Below are 27,689 nucleotides of genomic sequence, written 5' to 3'. Positions count from 1 at the left end.
GATAGCAAATGACGCTGCAGAAAGTTATTGTTAATAAAGGGAAAGTGAGGCATCCACCCGAACGTAGCTAAGTGCTACAAAGGAAAGCCATACAGGTTCCCCGAAAGAAGAGCTTCGCAGTTGAAGAAAAAATTCGTCCCGGACCAGGACGAATTTTTCTTCAACTGCGAAGCTTTTCTTTCGAGGAACCCGCATGCGTTTCCTTTGTAGCACTTAGCTACGTTTGGGTGGATGTCTCACTTTTCCTTTATTAATTACTGCTCTCCACCTTGCGGGTTTCCGCAGGACTATTACGTCAGAAAGTTGCTGTTTGTGCAAGGTAAATCCCAGGTGAAAGCTGCTAATGGCACTTTCACAACTAAGCTGCCCAAGAGTGAGACAGCTTCCCCCTTGGAAGAAGAGTCCGCCTTTGAAACGAAGAATACGCGCAGCACGCAAATTCACTTACAAGTTAACAACGCAGGACTACGTCGCCGTCATCATATCCGAGTTGAGCGCGAGAATACAAAAATATGGAAAGTGACGTAGGCAAGCGACACGCACTTGTACTTGCTCTTTTCGGGGACCCGGTCGTTGTTCTTCGACCAGGTCATGGCGATCGGCAGGTCTCCCATGGCCGTGCACTGTAGTCGGGCCTTCTCGCCTCTCTTGACGGCGTGCGCTCGAAACTTCACATCGAACTTCGGCGGTCCTGAAAAACAAACAAGGAGCTCACCACGTGCGGACTCACAGAACGTTTCTGCGTCTCTGATGGTTCCGCGGACTAAACCTTTGCTGTGAGCACGCTGTCTCGCATTCTGTGCGTCATTATGCGCATTCATATGGTACGTCATTGGTGCGTCGTACGTCATTCATATGGCACGTCATATGGTGCGTCATTATGCGCATTCATATGGTTGGTACGGATCATGAATGATCCGTACCAACTAATTCTCACCCAAACCCTTCTGAGTCATTATGCCCGTCTGCGAGAACGCAGCCGGCTATAATGTAGCACGCAGTGAGGTCGCCTAGTCGCAGAAATGACGTTTTAAAATAATGTAATGGCTCCGGGCGAATGACTTATTCACGCACCGCAGTATGACATCGTCAGCGAAGTCGTCAATATCTACAATATCTCGTCATGCCCACTTTGCTCAGAGCACAGTGTTGTAAAGATACACAGTGAAATAGGGCGCTCATGCTTTGCATGCCTGTTGCTAACGCGGTGGGAAGAACAGAAATAAGCTCTCGGTGGCATAAGGAAAAAAAAACACGAAAGATTTCATCTACAAAGGTACGAAACAAACTAATGAAGCTAAAATATCGCTCGGTGAAGTATAGTTCCTGGGTAAGTTTCCTAGTATATGAATAAACACTGCCAGTAATGAGCTTGAGAGTAGGCTGCACTCCGTTAACAGCTAGCCTCCATTCTAAGAGATCGTCTTACATATTTTAGGGAAACCTGAATTCCGCTACGGTACTGCGCAGATTACTTTGCCGTAGCGCATAAAAGAGAACACTGCGAATAGTATTCTAATCAGAAAGAGCTTTTTCTCATTTGAGCTATAGCCAACCTTAATTGCGACAAAGGAAAGGAAGCTTGCGATTAATTTGCCTTAGAGCAACGAATTTTGCCGTTTACCAGCTGCTGCATTACTGCATTGCATTATTTCTTACGGATTCGGCGTCTCTTCACGTATTTTACACCAGCGTTCGCAACGCTCTCTGGGTTACTTGTCGGTATGCATTTCTTGACCAAGGGGTTGACTTATCCATTACCGAAACTTGCATCCAAAAATTGCATCGACAATACAAGCACCGTTATTGCAACTGCGCAATATTGATGTCGCAAGCATGCGCATGGGGAAGGGGGTAGGGAATATGTTGCAAAATCTCGACGTTTCGAGGGGGAGAAACAGAAAAAGATGGAAAAGACGCCGCGAGCAATTTTCGGTATCGCTACTTTTGTCATTTTCGTGCTCAACGCTACGATTCAGGAGCCACGCACGTTACGAAGCTCTGCGGTGTCCGCAGAAAATGAAGGCGGGTTACTGCGGTGTTGTTGTCGCGCCCGCAGATTCGCAATTGCGACAGACCCTTTTAATGTTTCATCTCCTTTTACTCCAGTTCTTTTTTTTTTCTTTACCACCACAGGCTATTCCTCTGGGGAAGGGCCAGGAGAAAATTGGTAGCGAACTCTGCGAAAAGCTTCGAAAACTGATACGATTGGTTGCACATCACATACGTAGCTGCCGGTGCATGTCTACATTTTTTGTCACAGAAGGTTATATGGCGAAGCCGCGCCTATAAAGCTTTCCAGTGCTAGGGGACAGATTGTGGCGCCAGAAAGAAACGTAGCCACACTGCTACTAATTTTGTTTACTCTTCCGAAGTCTTACGAGAAATTTTAACGTCTTGCCTGAAACCACTAAAGTTGAATTTCCGTCATACTGAAGGCCATTTTTTTTTAGGAGTGTGAGCGCTAAATTTGGGTTTCTGGTTGAGAACGTGATAAAAAAAAAGAGAAATACTGCTTGCGCTTTCTTATTATTCTTTTCTCCTCCCCTTTCTCCTGCGTCATGTCCTCCTTTTCTTTTCTTTTAGAGAGCACCACTTCTCATGTACACCTCTCGTCAAACCGTTAGTATTTGCGATATAATTGACGACTCCGCGAACATATGAATGAGACAGAATCTTCGCCTGTTTGCTGTAAGAGGTCGAAAAAAAAACCCAGTAAGAAGCGCTTCGAAAATGAAATGTACAATTTAGACATATAGTGCTCGTGTAAACGAAGGTATGTAAAAAAAGAAATACTAGGCCAGTAATACGATATCTAACATCACAATGAACGTTTAGCTGAGTTTTTGCCAGAATAGAAACCGATAAGTTTGAGAACTGCTCCTGAATAGAGCCACATGAACAACCAAGATGGGCTTCTAGCTCAGAATTCAACTACACCTCGTTTTTCTTTCTCTTTTTGCGATCCCTCCCAAAGAAACCGTCCATTTTGCGAAGATGCGCCTACACCGAGTAACTCTGAAAAATAGAAGCGTATTTCTTTTTATCGTGTTATTTCTGCTTTCTGTGCATAATGAAAGGTGACGCTTGATGTTCAGCTCGTTAGTATCAAGTAGTGGTGTTAGGGGCCCCAAGATTGAAAATCATGCCTGCCATTGCAATATACCCGTTCAAAAAATATCTAACTTTCACTGCTTCGCAGACCTGCAGGCAGGCTATTGCGCTATACCCTAGGAAGATGGTGTTTCGGAATTTCAGAATTTATTTATTTCTAAGAATACAGAAAATTACGTGTGTGTTGAACACATAAGGAGGTCCCGTAGTCGAAGAATGTATCGGGACCTCCTGTTAAAGACACTTCTGATGGTATACAATGTTTAAAGCAGCAGTAGCACAGATGAGAGCTAAGAGTAATATCAAAAGGTGTTTATAGCATATGAGTAATAACAACACTTGTTAACAGCATGACAGTATAAAAAAAAGAGAATAAAATTAGAAAACACGGACACTATCAGTAATTACTTATTATGAATGCTTTTAGTTCTCTTTTAAATTGGTATGGATTTTTTGCATTTTTGATTATAGGTGGTAGATTATTCCAAAGCGATATCCAGGAAAATACCGCAGTCTCTTTACCATAGTTAGTACGCACTTTAGGTAGACGGAAATTATTATTCAGTACAAATCTAGTATGACTGTGAGCTATCAGGTCACAAGGTGAGAAGCAGATCGATGGTAGTTTCTTAGTCATATATTTGTAGAATAAAATCCCTAGATTATATTTGGTGAGTTCTGAAATGGTTAGGATGTTGTTTTCATGTAGTAGTGATTTTCCATTGACAAAACGTGAACTATTTATAATAATTCTTATGGATTGGTTCTGGACTACATGGAGGGATGCCAAGTGAGTGTTATAAGTGCTACCCCAGCATATTATGTCGTAGTTAATATGAGAGTGAACGAATGAGTGGTATAGCCAGATTAATGTACCGTATGTAAAGTAGGTACGAGTTTTAATTAGAACGCGAATACCGTATGTTATTTTATTTTTTATGTGAGAAATGTGATCATTATATTTCCAATTGCAGTCAAGAGAAATCCCAAGGAAAGATGAGCATGGACTGGGAGAGATAGAATGTGAGCCAAAAGTTAAAGAAGGGAAGGATGCCGAATTTTGTTGATTTGAGGAAGATACAACAAATTTAGTCTCGGTGGCATTAATAGATAATAGGTTAGCATTACACCTACTTAAATCATTTTCTAGATCGGTATTTGGCTCGTTAATAAGAAGTGACATGTTCTTATCAGAGGAAAATATGGCAGTATCATCAGTGTACAGAATGCACTTAGTAGACGACAAACAGTTAGGTAGGCCATTAATATAAATCAAAAACAGTAGCGTTCCTATGATGGATCTTTGAGGGGCGCCAATGTTAGTGGTTTGTTGTCTGGAATAGACGTTAGACATAGACACAACCTGAACACTGTTAGATAAGTAACTTTTTAATAGTGAGAGGGCAGGATCACGTACACCGATAGCCTCAAGCTTAGCAAAAGGGATACTATGGTTTAAGCAGTCGAATGCCTTTGTTAGATCGAGCAAGACTGAATCTGCAAATTGATTTTCGTCTATTATTTTTTTAATTGGTCAATTATATGTATGAGTGCCAGATCAGTGGAGTATCCATTACGAAAACCAAAGTAGCATAAAGAGAGAATATTAAATTTAGTGAGGTATTCGGTTAGACGCAATTTGATTAATTTCTCGAGAACTTTGCCGAAAAAAGGTAAAATACAAATAGGGCGGTAGGCATGTATTAGTGTGGTGTCACCTTTTTTAAGAACTAGAATGACTTTACCGCGCGTAAGCTCGTTAGGAAACAGACCAGTCTTGAATATCAAATTCATAACATAAGACAAGATATCAGAATATAAGTGCGCAATCATTGTAATAGTAGCAGGCAGGACTTCAACAGTTCCCGCACTGGTGGGTTTTAGGTGACACATAACCTTGCATATTTCCTCTGGTGTTGTGGGGAAGAGAAAAAAAAATGAATGAGGGAGACGATTAAGTTGAGCGACTTGTGAAGGAGAGGGTGTGTTATGAAAAAAATGGGAGCTGAAAGTGTTGGCTATTAGGATAGGGGAGTTATACTCAGAGTTATTGTACATAATCTTTGATACCTGTTTCGGTCGAGAAGTCCTGTTTATAAAGGAGTTGACGATGTTCTTTTCAAGTTGGTGTTATTGCTTGCTTGTAAGGCTTTTGTGCTAGATATAATCGTTTTGCCACTTTTAACTGGCTGTTTATAGAGTTACGTAACTTTTTTATATCTGGCAATTAATTGACAGCATGCTTAAGAATGGTCAAGTAGCGGAGGGGGGGCATGTAGACTAAAAGAAGTCGAAAAGAAACATAGGAGACAAAAAAAATCCTGCATGGTATTCACGTCCCAAAAGTAATATCAAGGGCTATGTTAGGTGGCACTGCTTATACATATGTATGTGTACACGGGGTGATCGTTTTTAAGTTTTCCACAACTATTAAAAACCGTGTGTGGCAGATAGCATAAATCTTGTCCTTGAGCTGGGTTATTCGAAGAGGCGAACATTACCAGCACGAGAATTAACAAATATTGCAAATTAACTTCCTAATTCAGCATTTACTGCACATATTGCAATTGCAAGACGTATCCAGTTGAAATTAATTTCCAGGATGAAAGCAGCCCCCAGATATTTTCCGAAGTGTGGGACAATATACATGGGTGTTACGGTTACTTTTGTGCTTAAATGCATAAAAGAGCGTTTTGTTAAAAAGTAAGCGGAACAACAATGAATTTTTACGACGAGTTAGATGGCGCATATCTCCAAATTGGTGTCATTCTGGAAATTCATTTCAATTGGACATGCTTTGCAAACTCATCCACTACAATTCGTAAATTGGAATACGTGCCGTAAAATAATTAATTAGGAAGATACTGAGTGAATTTTGTTAATTAGTTGAATATGTGTTTCGGTTTCTCATGCAAGTAATGTCCGCCTGTATGGATAGTCAGACTCAAGGACTAGAATTATGTTATCTGCAACAGGCGATGTTTCAATATAGATAACTTAAAAATTATCACCCTCTATACAACTATGCGTGAATTTGAGACGCCGCTATGCTGCTTCGGCCCTTCGCAGTTCCTTTCACTTCTGTTTCGTGTTTCGCCTAGGCGGGTTCTGCTGCGTCAATGAAAAACTTAGCAGTGGCCGGCTTCCTTTTGCGGGAGCATATAGGACACATTCGCAAGCTTGGGTGGTGAAGGGAGCGAAAAACATTAAAAGCCATCTCGGCCTGCGAAGGTGTATGACGAGCGGAGCTGTAAGTATCGTGGTAAGAAAACTTGTGGTAAAGACATTATTGACATCACTCATTCCCACTTAGTAACGACGGTCATAATAGCTTTGTGGTCGCTATGATATATGCTGATCGGCATACTCGCAAATGCAAACACATTCTTTGATAATGTCAAATCGATGCACGTACGCCGTTGGGTGGTCGGTTAGGCCGGATTGGTGTGGCATAGCGAGAGATATATGTCTGCAACAGCAAACGTGTAAACCACTCCCTTTTTCGTCCCGACACATCCACATTGAAATCACCGGCAGCGACCACAGGGGTAGTGTCATCGCAACTAACCCACGCAAAGTGAGCAACCGTGAAGCTTACGCGGCTATGAGCCATTGCAGTTTTTTACGGGGGTATCAACAATTCACGATGGTAGTTTTCAACATGCAGTTCTGTATGTTGTAAGCGTGATTAGAAAGAATGTCAGCGCTGTTCGCTTCACTTTCCTCAGTGCTTGTAGCCTCTGCCTTACGGGGCTATGAGTCGTTGCATTTTTTGCTTGCTTACGAGGGTACGAGCAATTGATGATGATAGTGTTTGTGTGCGGACACGAAACGTCTATGGTACCCTAGCCATATGCAGCTCCGCTGTAAAGAAAAAAAGTAGTGGAGTATAATTGCGCGTTGGCCGATGATGAACATGTTATATCGGGGCCCATCCCTGCAGCAAGAAGCGCGCTGGCGATCACTATTGCTAGATAGGGCGGTTGCACTGTTGGGTGGCTGACTCATCCCAATACGCAAAGCTACATGTATGCTACTACTGACGCCAGGTTGTATCTGAATGATCGAATCAACTTGGGTTTTGCTGAGATTTAGCCATACCGACATGCGAGTAGTTGCGCCCTTGCGTGTACCTCTTTCCATCAAAAGATGGCCTTTGAGGAGGTTGTTCAACTCGAGCCCTCATGCTCACCAGCTGTACGAAACGCATTATATACCTTTGGCGAAAAAAAAAACATACACAACAACCAGAAAGCTGGGCTAGTTGGTATGGGTTGACCGTCGGTTGACTGTAGCGCAATAAGATGGATCACAAGAGAAAAATTAGCGTCACACAACGATCGCTAGAATTGCTTGTGGACCTTCATTCTTCTATGTGCATCGGAGCATTCCTACAATAGTCGTTTCGTGCTTTTCTTCAGTCAACAAACGGCCCGCCGTGTGCGCGACAAGGATTCGTAACTGCAGCCTGCATGTTCCGCTCCACAATATCTCGACTGCAGAGCAATATCTGAGGGCAGCCAAACCACCGAGATCAGAGAAAGCAAAAGGCAAAGGCGAGATAAGCAATATATATGGCGATGAGCTTTGCAGCGTTCCAGAGGCGAATGTCAGTAGTGCCGCCACGAGTCTGCAACACTAATTTGTCTACTATTTTGCCAACCTTAGCAGTTAAAATGCAGAAACAGCTCCACGACGATAACGAAGTGGCTCCGCATAGTCTATGGCTGGATAAGTACTTTTGCGATCTTCGCCAGCCTTCAGGATATGGGTGCCCACTAGGTGCAAGTCAACTCGCAAAGAGTTTTTTTTAAACGCCATCCTTTCCGAGAATCCGAGCAGGAAGGCTTTTCACTTCTAAATAAAGCAAGCATTCAGCCATCTTGTACGTATCTTCTGTACTTAAGCTATAGTCGGGCCAACAGAAATGACACTCATCCGTTCGCATTAATTTTAGTAATATACTTCAATTATTCACACAAAAACATACCTTTTCACTTCTTCCGCAGCGGTGGTGTCCAAAGCGTCTCTAAGATTCAAGCAAAGAAGTTTATACCACTATCACCAACGAGAGAAGTTGGTAAGGAATCGTGATATACTGTTTATGGAGGTTTCGACGGCCACATAATCGATGGTCAAACAGTAAATCAAACGCCTTCTTTAATGGCTTCTTACAAAAGACTTTCTAAGTCTGCACCTGAGCTCGCCTCTATAGGGTTTAAAGTTCAAAGCTGCTTAGTATCCGTTGTGCGCGTCATTTGTTGCTGCAAGCTACTGAAATCGGTCTTTGTAAAGATTCAATTCACGAAAATGTCTTTTGGGGGACTATTACCTAAGAGTTTGCCGGAAGATTCGAATCGACGTTACACACTACAGTGACTTGCGTAACAAAGAAGGTTCATTCTTTCTGCTTCTCTCTTGGCTCTAGACCAGTTTATAGAACTGTCTTCACCACTTGGCCATGCACTATAGGCCTCCAACAAAACCGCCTGCTTGCTGATGACCTAAAACGGCCTGTTTCTGCCTTCGGTTCACATTTAGTACAATTTCGGGCCAACCACTTTTTCACTCCTCTTGCCTAGCACTCGTCTCGTCTGTTTCGTTTTTTTTTTCTGTGTGTGCGTGTCTGCTGTAATCAAGTAAAACTCTTGCTTGGGCTAGTTGGTTCATGCTTGAATGAGTAAAGGCAAGGCGCAAAAGACAAGGACTGACGAAGGACAAAAACGACAGGACCGACGCCTGCTGTAATATTGCGCTGCGAATATGAATACAAGCTCTACCAACTAAGTAGCCCTCCTTATTGCCTTGACACTTTTGAAACGTGTGACTGTACTCATTCCGTGACTTATGTAAACAAGAAAATAGAGCCTCATTTTTTTTTTGCTGTCATTGATAACAAGCTTGACTTGCAATTCTGTAGGTACATCGCATGCACAAAGCGTTTGCGAGTAACAAGTGAGCCTACGCGGCATTCACAAGCCTGGCGCTCGTCGCCCACAGATGCACTAAGTAGGCAACCCTTGAGTTGCAAGCCGTGCGCACGGGGCACACTGCACTATGCCTCTGACTTCCGCTCGTTTCGAACGATCTTGGCTACAGTGTTGTTGCTGCCTCTTGTTCAGGTCACCCTTGAAAAATATGTAAGAATTGGGTGCCTAGACGGTAGTGCATTCGTAATAGCTGCTGACGGCCTTTCAACCACGGAGGAAGCCTTCCATCGCAGCAGTGCGGTCTCTAAGCCATACTAAGGCAAAGAAACCTTGAAATTGCGTTTTCTCAAGAGGACTGGTAATCACCGACAAGTACATATGCGGACTCTAATAAAAGTAGCTGAAACTGTGGATCGTGTAAGTGCGCACTTAGCTGTTGTTCTGAGCTCCTGCAGCTGTGAACTAACGGTTACCCGCTACGCTGGGTCATATTGATGTTGCCTGTCATCAACCTTTATAAGGCTCGGTATGGAACCGGGCACCTTAAGGAGAAATTAACAACGGGCGCTTATTTTTTTATTGTGTTCGCGTGGCGACTTCTTAGTACTGCAAATTATGTATTGTAGACGCACATGTTGATTGTGTCGCACATTGCGTTCTGGCGATAGAATCAGTGACTTCTAATTAATTCTAATTATTCCAGACTCTTCAGTAACTCAACTTGTAACTAAACTTATATTCTAATATCATGAATTTTGTACTGTACAATTTTTTTCTATCTTTTTGTGATTTATATTGAGTTTCCTCCCCAGTCGTCTCAGGAGGTGAACCAGAAGTGCTGCGCAAGAAAAGAGTGTCACTTGTTGCTCGTGCCACTAAAGAGTAAGTAAGTGACGAGTGAGGTTTACAGTATCACTAGAAAAGCGCATGTTATTAAACTACACATTTACTTTGATTATTGCAGTCATTGAGGAGGTAACTGACAACCTCAAATTTCTTTTTCGCATTTTTGCTTTCATTCTTTCATGTTCCAAGACCTGGCCACAATTTTCTATTTACCTCCGTTCTTACTGCCATGCTGTCTTCTTCGTCCAAGTCCTGCTAAGTTTTTGTGGTGTGTCAGCTTTTCCCTTTTCTTTCCCCCTCTTTTGTTCGTGTGTGTTTATTTCTACTTCGCCAAAAAATAACGATTACTATCATTATTGCGTTCACAGACACTTTTAGTGCAAGCAGTTGCCACACTTGTAGGAGGTGTTTGTAAGAGTTAAAGAAGCAGTATACATCTCCTACAAAAGTGCAGTAAGGTTACAAATGCAATGTTTGTGACTCTAGGCATACTTCACTTTCTCCTCATCGTTTAGAATGTTTAAAGACAGGTAGAATGAAAATTAACATATGGTTTTTAATCTTCTTTTTTTCAAAAGTTTTAACCTGTCACAATGATGCTAAGCTAGCGAACATCTGTGCGTGCTTGTAGCTATTTTTGTAACTATGTAACCATTCGACGTTTGGAATGTTATATCTACATATTACACACTCTAACTCTCACGTGTACACAGCAGAACTGCATAAAAATTTTTTACAAATTAGTTTAATTAAAAAGCTGAATAGATGAATAAAAATACGTCACTTTCCTTCAAGATGTATCTCTACAAATGAGAAGAAAAGAAAAATCAAAGGCCTGATCCGCAAATCTTCTCGGTCGTAAGTTCTCGTTACCATTGGCCAGCCGCCTTCACTTTCGCAGCAGGATTGGAAAAATTTCTGTCTTACGAACAATTCCAGCGCAAGCGCTTATTGTGAATACGAGACCAGATTACCACCGTATATGCGTGAGCGTTAGTGCTTTTGATTTCGGAGGCCGAAGCGCACGCAAGCCGCCCCGCAGTGATCACATCTACATGTGAAAAATAAACAATGGAACAATGCGTGCATATGTGGCAGAGAGTTAGTGAGCAACACGCGAGTCAGTAAGTGAGATCTAAAGTTTTCCTCCCGTGACCTTCTGTGTGGGCTGACCCGACGTGCGACGTGGCCTACGTTCACCCCCTCTACGCTAAGGAGTGGTTTTCCTCTTATGACCCTCTGTGTGGGTTGACTCGACGTGCGACGTGGCCTACGTTCACCCCCTCTACGCCAAGGAGTGGCTTTTCTCCCATTATCCTCTGTGTGGGTTGACCCGACGTGCGACGTGGCCTACGTTCACCTCCTCTACGCTAAGGAGTGGTTTTCCTCTTATGACCCTCTGTGTGGGCTGACCCGACGTGCGACGTGGCCTACGTTCACCCCCTCTACGCCAAGGAGTGGCTTTTCTCCCATTATCCTCTCCTACGTGTGGGTTGACCCGACGTGCGACGTGGCCTACGTTCACCCCCTCTACGCTAAGAAGTGGTTTTCCTCTTATGACCCTCTGCGTGGGTTGACTCGACGTGCGACATGGCCTACGTTCACCCCCTCTACGCCAAGGAGTGGCTTTTCTCCCATTATCCTCTGTGTGGGTTGACCCGACGTGCGACGTGGCCTACGTTCACCTCCTCTACGCTAAGGAGTGGTTTTCCTCTTATGACCCTCTGTGTGGGCTGACCCGACGTGCGGCGTGGCCTACGTTCACCCCCTCTACGCCAAGGAGTGGCTTTTCTCCCATTATCCTCTGTGTGGGTTGACCCTACGTGCGACGTGGCCTACGTTCACCCCCTCTACGCTAAGAAGTGGTTTTCCTCTTATGACCCTCTGTGTGGGTTGACTCGACGTGCGACGTGGCCTACGTTCACCCCCTCTACGCCAAGGAGTGGCTTTTCTCCCATTATCCTCTGTGTGGGTTGACCCGACGTGCGACGTGGCCTACGTTCACCTCCTCTACGCTAAGAAGTGGTTTTCCTCTTATGACCCTCTGTGTGGGTTGACTCGACGTGCGACGTGGCCTACGGACACCCCCTCTACGCCAAGGAGTGGCTTTTCTCCCATTACCCTCTGTGTGGGTTGCCCCCACGTGCGACGTGGCCTACGTTCACCCCCTATACGCTAAGGAGTGGTTTTCCTCTTATGACCCTCTGTGTGGGTTGACACGACGTGCGACGCGGCCTATACGTTCACCCCCTCTACGCCAAGGAGTGGCTTTTCTCCCATTACACCTCTGTGTGGGTTGCTCCGACGTGCGAAGTGGCCTGCGTTCACCCCCTCTATGCTAAGGAATGGTTTCCCTCCTATGACCCTCTGTGTGGGCTGACCTGACGTGCGACGTGGCCTACGTTCAACACCTCTACGCCAAGGAGTGGTTTCCCTCCAATGACCTTCTATGTAAGTTGACCCGATGTGTCCTGGAAGGCCCTCTACCAGGGAGCAAGAGAGAATAAAGTTTTCCGGATGGTGGAGTGTATACGAAAGCTAGTGAGCAGCCACTTGTGGACACATCTCCTCTTCCCTTGCGTGCACCTGACGCACGTTGAACGTTTCTGTATTTTTTGTCTTGGAGCACACCGCTCACGCGTAATGATGTATTAAATTTCTGTTATTTGTTTTTACATCACCTCGTCTTCCCTACCGAACCCTCTCCTATAGTAAATCTGGTTAGAGCTGCAAGCAGACTATTGAACGTCACAAAACGCCGTCCCCGTAAGAGGCCGTGCGAGAACACCACGCCTTTATATGACTGTTTCTTTTATTTACTCATGGGCGCATGGATGCAGCAATGGTAGCAATGGTAACAAGACGAACGTAGTTTCCTTATGTTATTCTTATTTTCTGCGGAGCGTTTCAGAAGTCTTGAGCAACGGCCCGCATTTTAAGCAGAGCATTTCGCGTCGCAAGGAGAGCGCGCGCGTCGTAAGAAGAGGAGCCAGTGTGCCGTCCCCAGCCCTTTCCTTCCCATTTTGTGTTCAGCAAGGTCTCGCGTGAGCCCTGCTAATAGGTGAACTAATCTCGCGCTTTGCTCGCGTCCCGCAGTTGTGGAGAACGTGAGTCGCCGGCACGACGAAGGAAGCTGCCAGTCGTTTTAATTAAGGTTCGATCCCCCTCACCGCGCGCTCGTCCCTGACGGTGTCCCATTAGTATCGGACATCCCCCTCCTCCGGTCTCCCGAGCCGCACGTGCTGCGGGTCTTGGCCTTGGATGTAGCAGCGGCGCATCGGCTACGACCCGCCTGACGGCAGCACTCGGTTGGCGGAAACATTGTGTGTACACCACTTTCTCGGCGCTCGCGGCATCGTAGATGGTTTGACGACGGCGCAGACAGACCACGCTAATCGAGTTAAGCTATAGGTGCTGATTTCCTGGGACATCACCGAGGCAAAAATATAGATAAAAAATTCGTGCAGAATCCATCTCACGATGAATGCCCACGCTAGGACGATTAGCATATACGCAATTGACACACCGTGTTGCGAAAGTCTTCACTCCTGTGTAGCCGACTTCTTGAATGTCCTGCAATCAACATGTTCTGCACTTCTCGGCAGCTCAACGCTCTGGTCCCATTCTGTTCGCTTCATTTCTTTCTCCAGACTCGGCTACTTTTGATTCCAACTTGTTCATTTCTCTGCAGTGGACTTCTTCGATTTTCTATTGCCGACTTCGATCACTTCTGCATTTTTGTTCTGATTGCCTATCCTGACGCCTACCCAGTAGCACATACCTATTCTGGAGGATCGACCAATAATGTTCACATACCAAGTGTCACATTCCCAGTTGCACATACCCAATGCCGAAAGTGGTCTATTTGGGCATCTAACCGGCGGCACACGCCCAGCTGCCCGAATTGTCCTGAAAGAGGGTAGATACCTATGGACATACCGAAAAGTATGTGAAGTGGCCAAACAAAGCTAGTCGCATTATAAGCGTCCGATTTGCTCGTAGGTCTCACGTCACGCGAAAGCCAACGCAGGTTGTCTGTTATTTCCCTAACGTCGAGCCGTGATCTCAATATGCTTCTTCGCTCCTTTGAAAGCCTGGTTACAAACAATAGAAAGAAGTTACCATTGAAGGAATATTATCGAGTATAAAACAGAAGCCAACATAATTAAGTGGAGTCCAACACACCAAATGACAGGGTATAGTAAATTTTGCACACAAGCGGGGATCGCAAACCGCAATGGGATCTCACCTGAGTTGACAGCGCACCAGTTCAAGCACGGTGCGCAGTATGCGTCGTGCGTCCCCAGAGTTACGTTATCTACGGATGTTTCTCAGAGGCAACGAAAACAGGAATCATTATACCACTTTGTCAATACTGCAAGACGAAGACCTCTCCCAGCGACTCGCACAAGCTCACTCAATCTTACGTCTGGAAATCTCCTAATCTCATCATTGCCGTTGGCTGCGTTTCCTTTTCCCTTGGCAACCATTCTACTATACCCTGGACCACCGGTTATATGCTCTACGCACTACGTGACCTGCCTAACTCTACCTGTCCCGCTTCAACTAGCCATCAGCTACGCCTCTCTGCTATCGATCCATACTACCGTCTTCATCTCTTAACGCTACAACTACCGTTTTCCTTTCCATTGCTCGTTGACCGTTCCTTAGCTTCTCCTCAAGCCTTTTTGTTATCGTCGAAGTTTTAGCCCCATAAGTTTGTGCTGGTAGAATGCACGGAACGTATACTGTTCTTTTCAGTGATATAGGCCAGCTTGTTTTCTTGACTTGACAGTGTCTACCGTTTGCACTCGAACTGTTTTATTCGTAGGGAAACGCCCTTCCCATAATCGGGGTTGCTTGTAGATGCATGGTCTTGGCAAACGTAGTTCTGCACACCTTCCAGGATTTGTCTACCAACGAAGAGATCTTGCTGCCTTGCCAGGATAATGAACTAGCATAAGCTATCTCAGAAACGGGCGACCTTGACGTCAGGCTGGTAAAAGCTTGCTCTGTCAAAACAAGGTCGGTTCACTCACGGGCTCGAAATTATGATCGAAGACAGTACAGTGAGAATCAATGGTCGAATTCCTAAAAGATTTTCTCTTATAAGAACTCTTTTCACTGACCCGCCGCCTTCGCTAAGAAGTTTGCTGTCCAGAACGAACGCCCCGAATTCTTATACGAACCATTATCAATTACGAGCTGCTTCTTGAATGAAGGGCAGAGGCAATGTGATGATTCTGTCCCAATTCTTTTCCTTCTCGCGCTTCTTCGGTGATTTGAGGGAGGTTCCGCATACTCTATCATCTGGTTCACCTGGTTGTGAGCAGCGTGTTGTCAAAACGAACGGAATGGAGTGAAATTGTTTGTTGCAGCGTACCTGCACCGAAGAACTGTACATAACTGTTGTCGCACCTACGTCAGAGTCAAAGTAAAGCCCACAAATTACCGGTCAAACAATTCGAAAATTTGTCGTTTTAGCAGAAATGTAGAAAAGGTACAAACGCCCATGCAAAATTAGAAAATTAACATATCTTTTTTGTAAGTACTTGTCTAAGAGAGGTTGTCATCATAAGTGATGCCGGCTACTCTTTCTCGTTAAGCCAAAAAACGAATTTCAAATATAGATAAGCTCAAAGAAAGAAAGAAATAAACAAAAGAACACTAAGACAACAAGCAAACAAAAGTTGGAGTGGGCTTAAGCATATATTTCACACAAAGTTCACACGCACAATGTATATTACACTGCGTGCAATTTGCACAGCGAGTAACACAGTTAATAAACAAGAAAATGAATGAGAAGTACAATTGTAGCCCAGTCGTGGCGCAATTCCCATTTATAGGTCAAGTAAGCACAGTATTTAGTTCAGCATGTCTTTGGTTAACTCTGGAAGTGTAGATCTAATAGCCTATGTATATACTGAAAGTTTGAAGCGTACACATTCGCAAGGCCGTTTCATTCTTTTTTTCCGAGCATGAATACAGCGCTGTTCCTTCTAGCTCCGATTTATTTCTGTGAAAACCTAAGTTCATCCGCTGGTCCTCGCTCCCTGCTTGGTCGTGATGGAAGTGGACGACCCCGCACGTCTGCCGGTGACGGCGACGTCAGCGGCGGCCGCCTCTAGGAAGCGCATCGGTCAGCAGAGCGACAGCGACAGCGAGGACACCCATGTCTATTCTCTCAGCAGTGAGGACACTTCCGATGACGACTTCCAGCTTGTGCAGAGCCGCAGAGCGAAGAGAAGGAACACCCGGACGTCCTCATTGTCAAGCACACAGTGACACAGACGCAGAGGCCGGACGCAATACCATCATATTTGTGCCCCTGCTTCCCGCCGTCAGCCTGAAGCTACTTAACAAGCAATCTGTGTCGATGTCACTGGAAGCCCTGGTGTCAAACGAAATATCGGACATTCGAGTGAACACCCGAAAAAATCTACTGGCGGTTGATGTCCAGCATGCGGCTGCTTTGACCACTCTACGCAGCGTAACGGACCTCGATGGCATTCAGGTGCGCTCTTCCATCCCTCTGTGTTCTGACGTAGTCACCGGCGTTATCTACGATGTAGACGTCGCCATCCTTAATAACGACTTGCCGATTCCTATCAAGCCAGCCAATTATGAGGTCATTGTTGATGTTAAGCGGCTAGGCAGTTCACGCTGCGTGAAAATAGCATTCCAGGGTAAACATATACCCTCGCATGTTGGAGTGGGACACTTCAGACATGAAGTGCGGTCTTTCATTGCAAAACCTCTTCAGTGCCGCAAATGCCTGAAACTGGGACACGTGAGCAGCGTCTGCGAAAATCAGGCAGCATGCTCCCGCAGCGGCGAGCCCCACTCTGCCGATAAATGTGGCGCGACTGTAATGAAGTGTTCAAACTGCGGAGGATCACATGAAGCTTCATCGGAGAAATGCGCACCCATTAAGAAGGAAATGGTCATCTTGAAAGAGATGGCGAGAGATCATTCATCTCATCGCGAAGCCGCCGATAAAATGAGGAAGCGACGTTCACGTCGCCGGCGCTTCTCAAGGAAGGCTGTTGTTTCTGCGACGGCATGGCACTTCCTACAACACCACCTCCTCCTCTGCCGCCCAAGCCAGACACTGTGGAAAGAACCGCGAAGAACAAGGCCACTGAGAAGACCACATCTGCAGAATCTTCACCGGTTCTACCGAAACGACAGCATTCCCCAACAGAATCACAGCAAACTTTCGCTGAACAACCCCCGACGTCTACTGTCGGCGATTTGTGCGACCAAGACAGGCAGGTGGCTGATATGCTGCAATCACTAATTAATACAATGCGCATTATACTGAACAAACTGCAAACCCCAGCAGCTCGAAGTGCTCTGCAAATACTGGATGCACTAAATCCAGTGCCTGCTAGCATCGTTTAAGCATCATGGCTCGACCAATAGTCCCCTTCCGCATTGAAGTTAAAAGTGCGTCGATTTTTCAGTGGAATGCCAGGGGTCTAAGGAGCCGTATAGCAGAGATTCGCCAATTCATTTTTACAAATCGCTTCCCCATACTGGTCATTTGCTAATCAAATACATCAACTCCACTCAGAATGTCCGGTTACGAATCTTTCGTCTCGTCCACATGCGGTGCGAGCACGAAAGTAATCATCTACATCCGCACGGACTTAACATATGTCGCTAACGCGGTGGAGCCTCATTGCGACAACCAATATGTCTGCCTAAATGTCAAAAAAAAGAATGTGTCATTTATACTAATTGGAGCCTACATATCCCCAGCGGGTCACTTTGACGGCGAACGACTTAAGAAAATATTACTAATGAACAATGGCCCCTGGGCTATGACAGGTGACTTCAACGCGCATCACCAGCTATGGGGAAGCACGAAAATTGACTCCAAAGGCAGGAGTCTTGCCTCCTTTGCTACCGACCATGATTTGTGCTGTGTGAATGACGGCAGCCCTACATTTCTGCGAGGCACGACCTATAGTAGCTGCTTGGAATTAACTTTGGTGTCCCGGCGCTTTGCCTCGAGCGTCCAACGGTTTACGGACATAGAAACACATGGAAGCGACCATATTCCAACATACATAAAGATTAGAGGAGTTGAGCAACGCTCCTCTACTGTCTTGCGTACAGTTGATTGGTCAAAGTTTAAGAAGGATATGGATGACACATGTCGGGAAGGCCTTTCACACACTATCGAAGAAGCAATCGCAGAGGCATTGAAAACATCCATCTGATCGCTTACAAGGTCAGCAAGGCGAACAGACTTGGACATGGAACTGGAGAGGCTGCGTGCGGCACGCCGACAGGCGGAGAGGAGGAATCGGCGCACGAAGTCCGTCTTGGACCTGAGGGCTTCACGAGGCATACAAAAGAAAGTCCAGCGTCGCATGGATAAATTGGAAGATAAGCGATGGAAAACATTCTGTCAGTTGCTTGATCCACGAAAATCGCTCTCGCACATATGGAGAACGGTTAGGGGTCTTCGCTCATCTCCGCATCAAAGGAAGCCCTTTGCTGCTCTGGCCCTCTACCAACTCCGCTCGGAACTTCAAGTGGCTGAAGAGTTCTGTGCACGGGTTGCTGGGTCCGTGGCCATCAATACTGACGCAGCATTAAATTACATCCCTGAGGCACGTGTACCAGAAATGAACGTGCTATTTTCACTCGAAGACTCGATGCTGCGTTGGCAACCTGCAGGCGTTCTTCGTCATCAGGACCTGATGGCATCACGTATGATGCCCTATGCCACCTTGGAGGTGACGCACGTGATAAGCTGCTTAACTACTACAATGAGTCTTGGCAGAACGGCGCCGTTCCTAAACAATGGAAATCGAGCCGCTTGTTCCCCATTCTGAAACCTGGAAAGTCTCCGCTTGAGATCTCATCATATCGTCCGATTGCGCTTTCGAGCTGCGTCGGCAAAGTGATTGAAAGAATTATTCTTGTTCGCTTGGAATGGTACCTAGAACGATTCAACATCTATCCGGACGCCATGACAGGCTTTCGTCGAGGTCGCTCGTCCATCGACAACGTCATTGACATCGTAACCTGGGTCTAAAATCAAAAAAAGCCTCAAGCGCCTATCTGCAGCCCTTTTTCTAGATATAAAAGCAGCATATGACGTCTCCCATGAGGCCATACTGAACTCACTTGAGGCTGTTGGAGTTGGTGGCCGGATATATGAATGGATTCGGGACTATTTGACTGAGACGCACTTTTTCTTACAGACCGAAGACGGCCCAACTTCAGACCATTACACCTGCCGTGGTGTGCCGCAAGGTGCAGTGTTGAGCCCTATTTTGCTCAATCTCGTCCTGGTAGGACTAGCGGAGTACCTACCACAGACAGTTCATGTCTCAATATACGCCGACGACATTAGCATCTGGGCCTGTGCGGTGACTCGCCCTCAGCTAAGAGCCAGGCTTCAGCGGGCGGCAACCATGACGGCGTCTTATCTTCTAGAGCAAGGCCTCAGTGTATCTACTGAAAAGTGCGCATTGCTTGGTTTTACGCGCAAACAAATGTCATTGTATCCTGTTTCCATCAATGGTGAAGTTGTATCCTATGTTAAGACGCATCGCTTTATGGGCGTCATCATTGACCGCAACATCTCGTGGAGCCCTCACTGCGTCTATCTGAAGAAGAAGTTAGTCGCCATTGCTCAGGTCTTCAAATTTCTCTGCGGGAAAAACTGGGGTACACCAGTTCATTCTATGATGCAGCTGTACAGGGTATTGTTTCTCCGACTCCTACGTTACAGTCTACCAGTGTTGTCAAATGCGTGCAAGACAAACTTTCGCGCCTTGGACAGCATACAAGGTCAGGCCCTACGCACGTGTTTAGGGCTGCCTCGGTGCACCTCAACAGCAGCAACAATTGCCATCGCGGGAGACCATATAATCCAGACACATGTAGCTGTCGACTCTCTCAGAGCGCACATTCGCCATTAGTCAAGGATCCCCGACCATCATTTGGCCTCCCTACCATTCGGGAGACCTCAAGCGACCTTTTCACGAGTGATTAACGCTCATCAAGAGTGCATACCGACATCTTTTACACCGGCGGCGAAGCCTTCATCTCTCCTGTGGTGCCTGCGACAGCCTCAAGTGAATTTTGCTATTCCTGGAATTACAAAAAAAAGTCCAATCATCCAGCGCCGGCTCTGAAGCAACTTACGCTCATATTACAGCACCAGACGTATCATGACCACATTCACATATATACCGATGGTTCGACCTCACCTACCAGCTCAACTGTCGCGTTCGTCGTTCCAGCTAGGCAGGTTACAGTTAGATTCAAATTGTCACACATGACTACATCTACGTCGGCAGAACTTGCAGCTCTCCATGCCGCCATGACGTACACCACCGAACAGCCAACAGAGAAGTGGGTCGTATTTTGTGATTCTAAGGCACCTCTTCACAGTATAAAATCTGCGTTACATCACGGAACTTACGAGCAGATGATATCTGACATCAGGGAAGTGCACCACCAAGCGCTGGAAAGAGGACATCACGTTATATTTCAATGGATTCCTGCTCACTGTGGCATCGTCGGGAACAACCTAGCTGACAAGGCTGCCCGGTGTGCCCACGAAGATACCAAGACGCGTCCAACACCTTTGGCGAGCTCGGACGCTGCCAGCGAACTTCGCCTACTTGCACGCAAGGAGTCACAAGATCTCTGGATTTCAAGTGCCTTCAATTGCAGATTACGCAAACTGGACCCCACGCTACGGCTACAACTACCATCTAGCCTTTCCCGCGGCGAAACAACCTTGCTGTGCCACTTGTGGCTGGGAGTGGCGTTCACGAACGCGTACTCCTACCGTATAGGAATGGCCGAGAGCCCGATGTGCGACTCCTATGGGTGTGAGGAAACCATCGAGCACCTATTGTATACCTGCCCTCGCTACGATGTCCAACGCCTCTCTCTGCGGGCAACTTTACACCGACTGGACTCGAGACCGTTCACCGAGTCAAAGATACTCGGACCGTGGCCACACCCGTCACTGGCTCGAAAAGCGATTCGTGCACTAGTGCAGTACTTGAAGTGCACCGGTTTAAGAGGCCGTTTATAGTGTCCTTGTGTATGGTGTCCCTCCTACACGTACTGAGTGCTTACTCTCTCCCTTTCTTACTCTTTCTATTCCCCTTTCCCCCACCCCCAGTGTAGAGTAGCAAACCGGATGCTGTTCTGGTTGACCTCCCTGTCTTTCCTATCCTTGTTTTCTCTCTCTCTCTCTTTTCCGAGCGCGTATTTGTGTTCAAATTGTGATTCAGGAGCCAAACTTACAAAGCCTTTCGTTCGTAAATGTTGTTTGCGACATCATGGTTGATTGTAACCCGTTTTTGCGAACAGTTCTTGCGAAATAACTTTTTCTGCACACAGTCCCAGGTTCAAGGGCTCGAATTCACAAATATATTTGTTGTCTAGAGCAGTTTCCAAATATAGGCACCGGCCAATTTTAATAATAAACACAATCGCGGATGCTACTCGCCAATAACATATTGTTCTTAGGAGAGAAAGCTGTTAAACCTGATCCGTAGTCAGAAATGTCTTCATGGCAAAGACCCGTGTATTGCCGGTTGGCGCCTTCGCTATGACTATTGCATGACCAGCATAATTTCCTCACCAACCACTGTTGCATACGAGAGGCTTCGTAATCTACTAGGGTTGCGCTAGCAGTAGTTACAAGGAAGAGTGCTATGACCGCTCCTTGACTTCGTGGAGCAACCTTCGCGACCATTGTTATACAACCGTCTCCTCGTCAAAAGTGTGAAAATAAAGTAACAGAAAAAACGATATACTGGCGCTCGAAGAGCATGAAAGACGACGAAGTTTACGGCGATTTCGTTCGTGTAAAGAACTCTGTGGTCGCCTACAAAGGTACGAGTACTTCAGTGAACCCCAGAAGTTTCAGTCAGGCAACAAAATTCACCCTCCTTTCACATCGGTCACAAGGACATCTAAAACACAGCAGTGCTTTCTGAAGTTCCATTCAGCAGTCTCTATAGCTAAACGGACAGATTGTTTTCGCCTACCGTTTCACCATGCATCACTGACACCAGCTCGCATGTGACACATGCCTGTGCATGTTAGCGCCACATCCCCAATGTTGACTTCAGCCGCCACCGTACCTGCTTCTCGGAAGCATCCTGCCGTGATCGAGCCTTTCCCTGGAACCTTACAGGTGAATCCCTCGAAAAATATACCTCCTGGTCCAAACGGACACATAATGTGTATAGATGCTTAGAGTGCGAAAGCGCTTTCCTAAATGCCTAAGTGTGTAATGCCCGTGAACATTCCTAAACACCGCATAATTATATTATGTCTCATGTCCTTGACAAAGTGTAGACAATGTTTCTTCTTCTTTTTCCTTTCCGTTCCATTATGTTTGCTTCTGGTGCGTCACCGTACACCGAAAAAAAAGCTGTTACTTTAAAGAGAACTTACAGATATTTTCTGTACCGGAAAAGAAATTTTCTATGAATGCTCCATGACAGAAACCTGTTAAAAGAAAAACAAAAACAAATTTTCTGTTCTTCCTGATGTCCAGCCTATAAATCGAGTCAAAACTAAGATATAGCCGTTCTAAATTATTCTAACTGCACAAACGACTACAAAATAAAATTTTAGACTTCATTTCTTTTCGTACACGTCGTTTTTTGGATATACAATGCACGACGCGCTGTTTGCGATACTGCTTTGATACCCCATGCTATAATCAAGATAGCTGTTCTTCGAGTCAACGCATGTCGGCACTGCTCCATTTCTTTTCAAAAATTGTAAGAGGTGAGATGTTTTCTTTTCAAGTGCATTACAAACAGTGCACAACGTATTCTTTTACCCAATATTCTCCGCGTGTTCGGGACATAGAACTGCACTACAATGTAGCCCACAAAGAAAATTCAGGCGGACGGTGACAAAATTTAGCAACTACGCGTTCCGACATTTCAGCGTACGTTGCACTCTGTGAGGCGACGTGGGATTTGGGTATTAAATTTATCTTTAGTTTTTTTTTATAGCGCCCATATAGGCTTGCCAGTGGGCTTGACAAATGTATTATTGTCTATTCTTGACTCTTCGTAATGTACTTGTTTTTTGCTGTGGCTGCGAGAAAAAAAAAAAAGCTTGCGTGAGTTCTCAACAAAGCTTACTCAGCGACGTTAGCTCTTAGCTACGATCAAGTGTTTAGTTTATTGAAGTGACCGGAAAGTGCGAATTTTTTTCTGTTGTGCAACATTTTATTTGTTTTGATCCTGGCATATGAATCCAACGCATATGAGGGCACATGGCATCCAGCATTGATTTTGTTGCTTCGTTAGCATGCGATTGGAGTGTTTTAGTGCGTTACCTTCGGGAAATGATTTGCCTGGCCACCGACTACGTTGTTTCACGTTGAAGATAGCGGGAACACTGGACTGTGGCTTGGTGCACTATCGCCGCATTTTAAAAGCACAATACAGAAGGTGCTAGTACCCGAGCCGCGAAGATATGCTGTCATCACGCTCGTGGCCGCAAAGAATTGCTCGCATGTCGTCTGCTAGCCTCACTTCGTGACTCTGACAAAGAATAACTAAATGTATGAATGGTGGACTGAAAAAATAGGAAACAAATGGTCAAAATTTTCATAAATTTAACCGCAGCAAAACATTTGGTAAAAAAAGTAAAAAGACAGCATCTGTCATTCTTTCACGTAACTAATACTATACAAATAACATAATGTGTCCACCGCTTTAGGTTATGATAACTATTTTCTACCTTGTGCCATTCTGCTTGACATTGCTATAAAAATAGCTGACGTGTGGTTTGTTTGCGAGGTATACGTACGGTGCACTCTAAGGGTCGTGCGTGTCGGTGTTGTATATAGTAAATGCTGTAAATGTCTGATACTGAAGTAAATTCCGATGTTTTTCCGTTTCTGCTGTTTTACATTACTGTAGACGAGAGGTAGAGCAGACGACACACGGGAATTCGCATTACTAGGGACTCACGGTGAATATAGTTTTCTCTTTCATGCCCTGTGCTGCTGCGCGGCATTTTCAGCGCCGATAGCACAGGCGTTCATAGAGAAAGAGATCTTGTGGTAGACTCTATGGTCTCCCCCATCGAAGGAGTGAAGACGTTAGCATGTTGCCGCAATCTGCGGAACGTGTATGCACCTAGCGTGCGTCGCACAGAAGCCGTGATGCCGGGGAGCCCGTCATGTCTGTCTTTTGTCGACGGCTACATGTTTTGACCGCACCTTGCCTGCGTAGCGCAGAAACAAACATTCGCTTTCGGTATTATATTTCAATTGCAGGAAAGAGCCAGCTTCGCGTTTATGCAGAGGATTCAAAGCGTTCTGTTTTCTTTTTTAGCGATAGAAATAATATGAACACCTCAGACGCATTTTTCTTCTTTTTGCCGTCGGCGTGATGTTCCGTACAGAGTTCCAAGGGCGATAACACCGTCGTCGCGCGTCGTATGCTGTATGTGCGAGTGAAAGCACGCGAGGGAAGCCGAGGATCGTGGCTCAATCTGGCGGGCGCGTATGCAGAAAGCGAAGGGCAAACGCGCCGTCTTCCGTCGCGCGAAAGACCGTGGGGCAGAAGCAGGGAGCAAGGAAGGGAGGAGGGCCGTGTTGCGCTCCGGCCGCAACTGCGCATTTCGCGACCAGGCGCAAGGGGAACTGACGATCGCGACTTAATCTCGGGCGCGATACATGGAGGAAAGCGGGGAGGAAGTGGGGGAGGGACGAGGGCGGCTTCGACTCCGCCAAGTGCGTGCTCTGCACGGCCGCGCGTGGTCGCACGAGCCGTATATTGAAATGGATCTGCAGGCGGCTCATACCTTCGTGCGCGCTGTGTTCTCGCCGCTCTTGCGTCGAACCGATAGATCGGACGAAGGTCACTTCGCCCGCTGCAGCTGCCGCGCCTGCTCGCACTACCGTTTTGACAGCGAGTGTGCGCGCTCATCGAGTGTGATGCGTTCATGTTTGCTTGTGGGCGCTGACACCATGTTTGTTCATTCGCTTAGTAAGCGAATGTTTCCAAGTTTATACTGCCGATAAAACTACTATCCTTACTTCGTATAGCTGTCTACTAATTTGCTATCGCAATCGATGCTTCAAACTTCGAGCGAAACTGCTACTTTTTTAGCTTGAAAAATAAAAAAGCGCATGGAGCATATCGCACAATCCGGCCTGTTGATATGGATTACACGAAGAAGTGGGCTTGAGCGACAGATTGCAATGTTCAGGTTGCTAATTAAAACGATTCACTTAATAACTTCATAAGTATTCTATTTGAAGCATATGTACAAATTCCCAAATTGAGGCCAAGAAGTAAGTAAGTCATTGCATCATTTCTCCCCTGACAGGCATCAATTCTGCCATTTCAACATATGCCCAAAAGTGAATAGTGTGATTAGTTCAGAAGAGTTACAAAATAGGAAGTCATGAGAGAATGCGCGTATTCGTTTTTAATATCACGTTCTAATTAGCTGTATAGTTTAAATATGTTTCAACCACAGTTGCACAGACGATATGTTAATATTGTCATGAATAATTGATACGAATAAAAACATAACATACAATACAACCAAGATAGTGGGAGAGTGGTAATTACACTTGTAGCTGAACCGGTGGAGCCCAACCTGGGACCTTTTTCTGTCTTTGTCTTCATTGACTGTTCTTCCTTTAAAATGAAGCAATAGTATTTCTGAATGTGGCTCTTTTTGTATGCTTAACTGTACTTAAAAAAATCACAGGCGCCTCAATTAACCTGAGGTTCATACATCCTCTAGCTTAGTGCATACTGGCAACAATAAAATGAAGGTTGTCAGTGCAATGTTCTGTATAGGCTTCTACATTTTTTAAACAAACAGCGACTACCAACGTGGAGTTGCGTCCGTGTTGTGTGTGTGTGTGTGTGTGTGTGTGTGTGTGTGTGTGTGTGTGTGTGTGTGTGTGTGTGTGTGTGTGTGTGTGTGTGTGTGTGTGTGTGTGTGTGTTTGTGTGCGCGCGTTGTGTGCGTGTGCATGCGTGTGTTGCGTTCGTGTTGTGTGTGGGGGGGGGGGGGGAGCGTGTACATTTTGTCCCATGGTGAGTGCTGTTTGTTTCAAAGTGCATACGGTGCCACTGATTGGCCGCGTACTAATATTGTGCAGTTACTTGAAACGAAATAGTTGTCTGGCTGGTATAAACATTATTTGGAAGTGGCCTCCCATACGGTACTCAGATACGCACACACTGCAGGACTTTGTTGACCAACTTCCCCCAAAAAAAAGACTTACGCTAAAGCGCTTCACTGAGTCTGTGCAATCATGCTACTGCCATATATTAAAACACCACTGTTGTTTTTCAGGTCACTCGCAACATGACGCCCTGAGAGAGGAACCAAGGTCCAGCGCCCAAGGAACCAGCACTGCCTTGCACCAAAAGTTGTCTCCATAATCAGGTGTCTTCACGATTGAGTTTTAAAGCAAAAGTCTTCAACAACGTAATGCCGAGGCCACTTCGAGTTCCTTTTTTTTCAGCGTCATTATGGTTTGAAATATAAGCTGGTTCTCTTGCACTGTATATAGTAAGAAGTTCGCTGTTTCTGTTTTGTTTTCATGTGGCTGATTTAGCGATCAGTTTTCCTTGCTTTAAAGTAAAACACTTTTCAATTTTTGTACAAAACAAACATGTGACTGGCTCTTCTTTGTAGCATCATTTGCCACAGCCTTAGCGTTGCCACCTGCTCTTTGTCACTCGTGGCTCCATGACATATCTGGTACCTTGGTTTGTAGAAAACGCATGCACACGCACCCCCCCCCCCCCCCCCCTCCCCCGCCGCAGTGGCTAAGCGGCTATGGTGTTGCGCTGCTAAGCACAACGTCGAGGGATCAAATCTCGGCCGCGGCGACCACGTTTTGATAGGGGCGCAATACAAAAACACCTCTGTCCGGTGCTTTAGGGGCACGTTAAAGAACCGCTGGTGATCAAATTTAATCCGGAGTCCTCCACTACGGCATGCCTCATAATAAAATCGTGGTTATGGCACGTAACATCCCAGAATTCATCGTATAAAAAAAACAAGTTTTAGAGTGAAATTTGATTAAACAATGTTCAGCTGAGAACAGTATTGCTATTTTGACAGTCAGCTACGATTGTTCAACCAATATCTGACTTTGCACAACAGTTCCTTTTTTACATCAAAAAAGCATTCGATTGAACCTGCATGCTGAAAATACATCTCTTCAATGTGCACTTCCCAAAATGTGGACACTGTGACATAATACGTAATGCACACCTACAATGATACCTCAAACACACTGCACGCCCATCTTGATGCTATTGTGAGTCGCAAATTTGTGCATGAGTGCATGCCGTGACCAGTTTAAAACAATTTACTGACAGGGTCGGGCGAGTTTCGTAAGTTGGCCATCACTGCCTATTATGCACAAATATGGGCGTATTTATTAACTTCGCTTGCCTTGCTTTGAAAGGGCATGTACTTGTTCCTGTTCTTACTTTCTTTACGTAGGCCTGCGATCCATGGCAAGCGAAAGCTTACCTACAGCCTGGCAAATTGACTATTAAGCTGTTACAACACGAGGAGGAAAAGCGATGCTGCTTGTTTATTGAACCTAGTGCGCATAAGCAATTCTATTAATATACATGTTTTCATATTTATCCGCCCAGTGATGTTTTGATGTAAAATAAACAAACATTCATCTTCTTCTACGGTGCCCTAAATTACAAATTATTTCTGACAGCCACTGAGAGCAAAAGTGTTGACCATCGGCGCTATAACGTAAAACTATTCCAAACTTTTC

The 27,689-nt window shown here is 45.6% G+C and overlaps 1 protein-coding gene across 1 annotated transcript in view; it reads right to left on the bottom strand.

Moving 5' to 3' along the window:
- LOC142557670 (cell adhesion molecule DSCAM-like) overlaps window positions 1–27,689 on the bottom strand; it is a 416,825-nt gene that overhangs the window by 159,901 nt on the left and 229,235 nt on the right. The window contains exon 7 of the mRNA XM_075669684.1: window positions 544–691. Coding sequence (XP_075525799.1) covers window positions 544–691 — 148 coding nt within the window. The remainder of the gene's footprint in view (window positions 1–543; window positions 692–27,689) is intronic.

Source organism: Dermacentor variabilis, chromosome 1 (assembly GCF_050947875.1).
Source record: "Dermacentor variabilis isolate Ectoservices chromosome 1, ASM5094787v1, whole genome shotgun sequence".
Classification (NCBI taxonomy): domain Eukaryota; kingdom Metazoa; phylum Arthropoda; class Arachnida; order Ixodida; family Ixodidae; genus Dermacentor; species Dermacentor variabilis.
The sequence above is the reverse complement of the archived record's forward strand: the minus strand, read 5'-3'. Positions and strand labels throughout refer to the sequence as shown.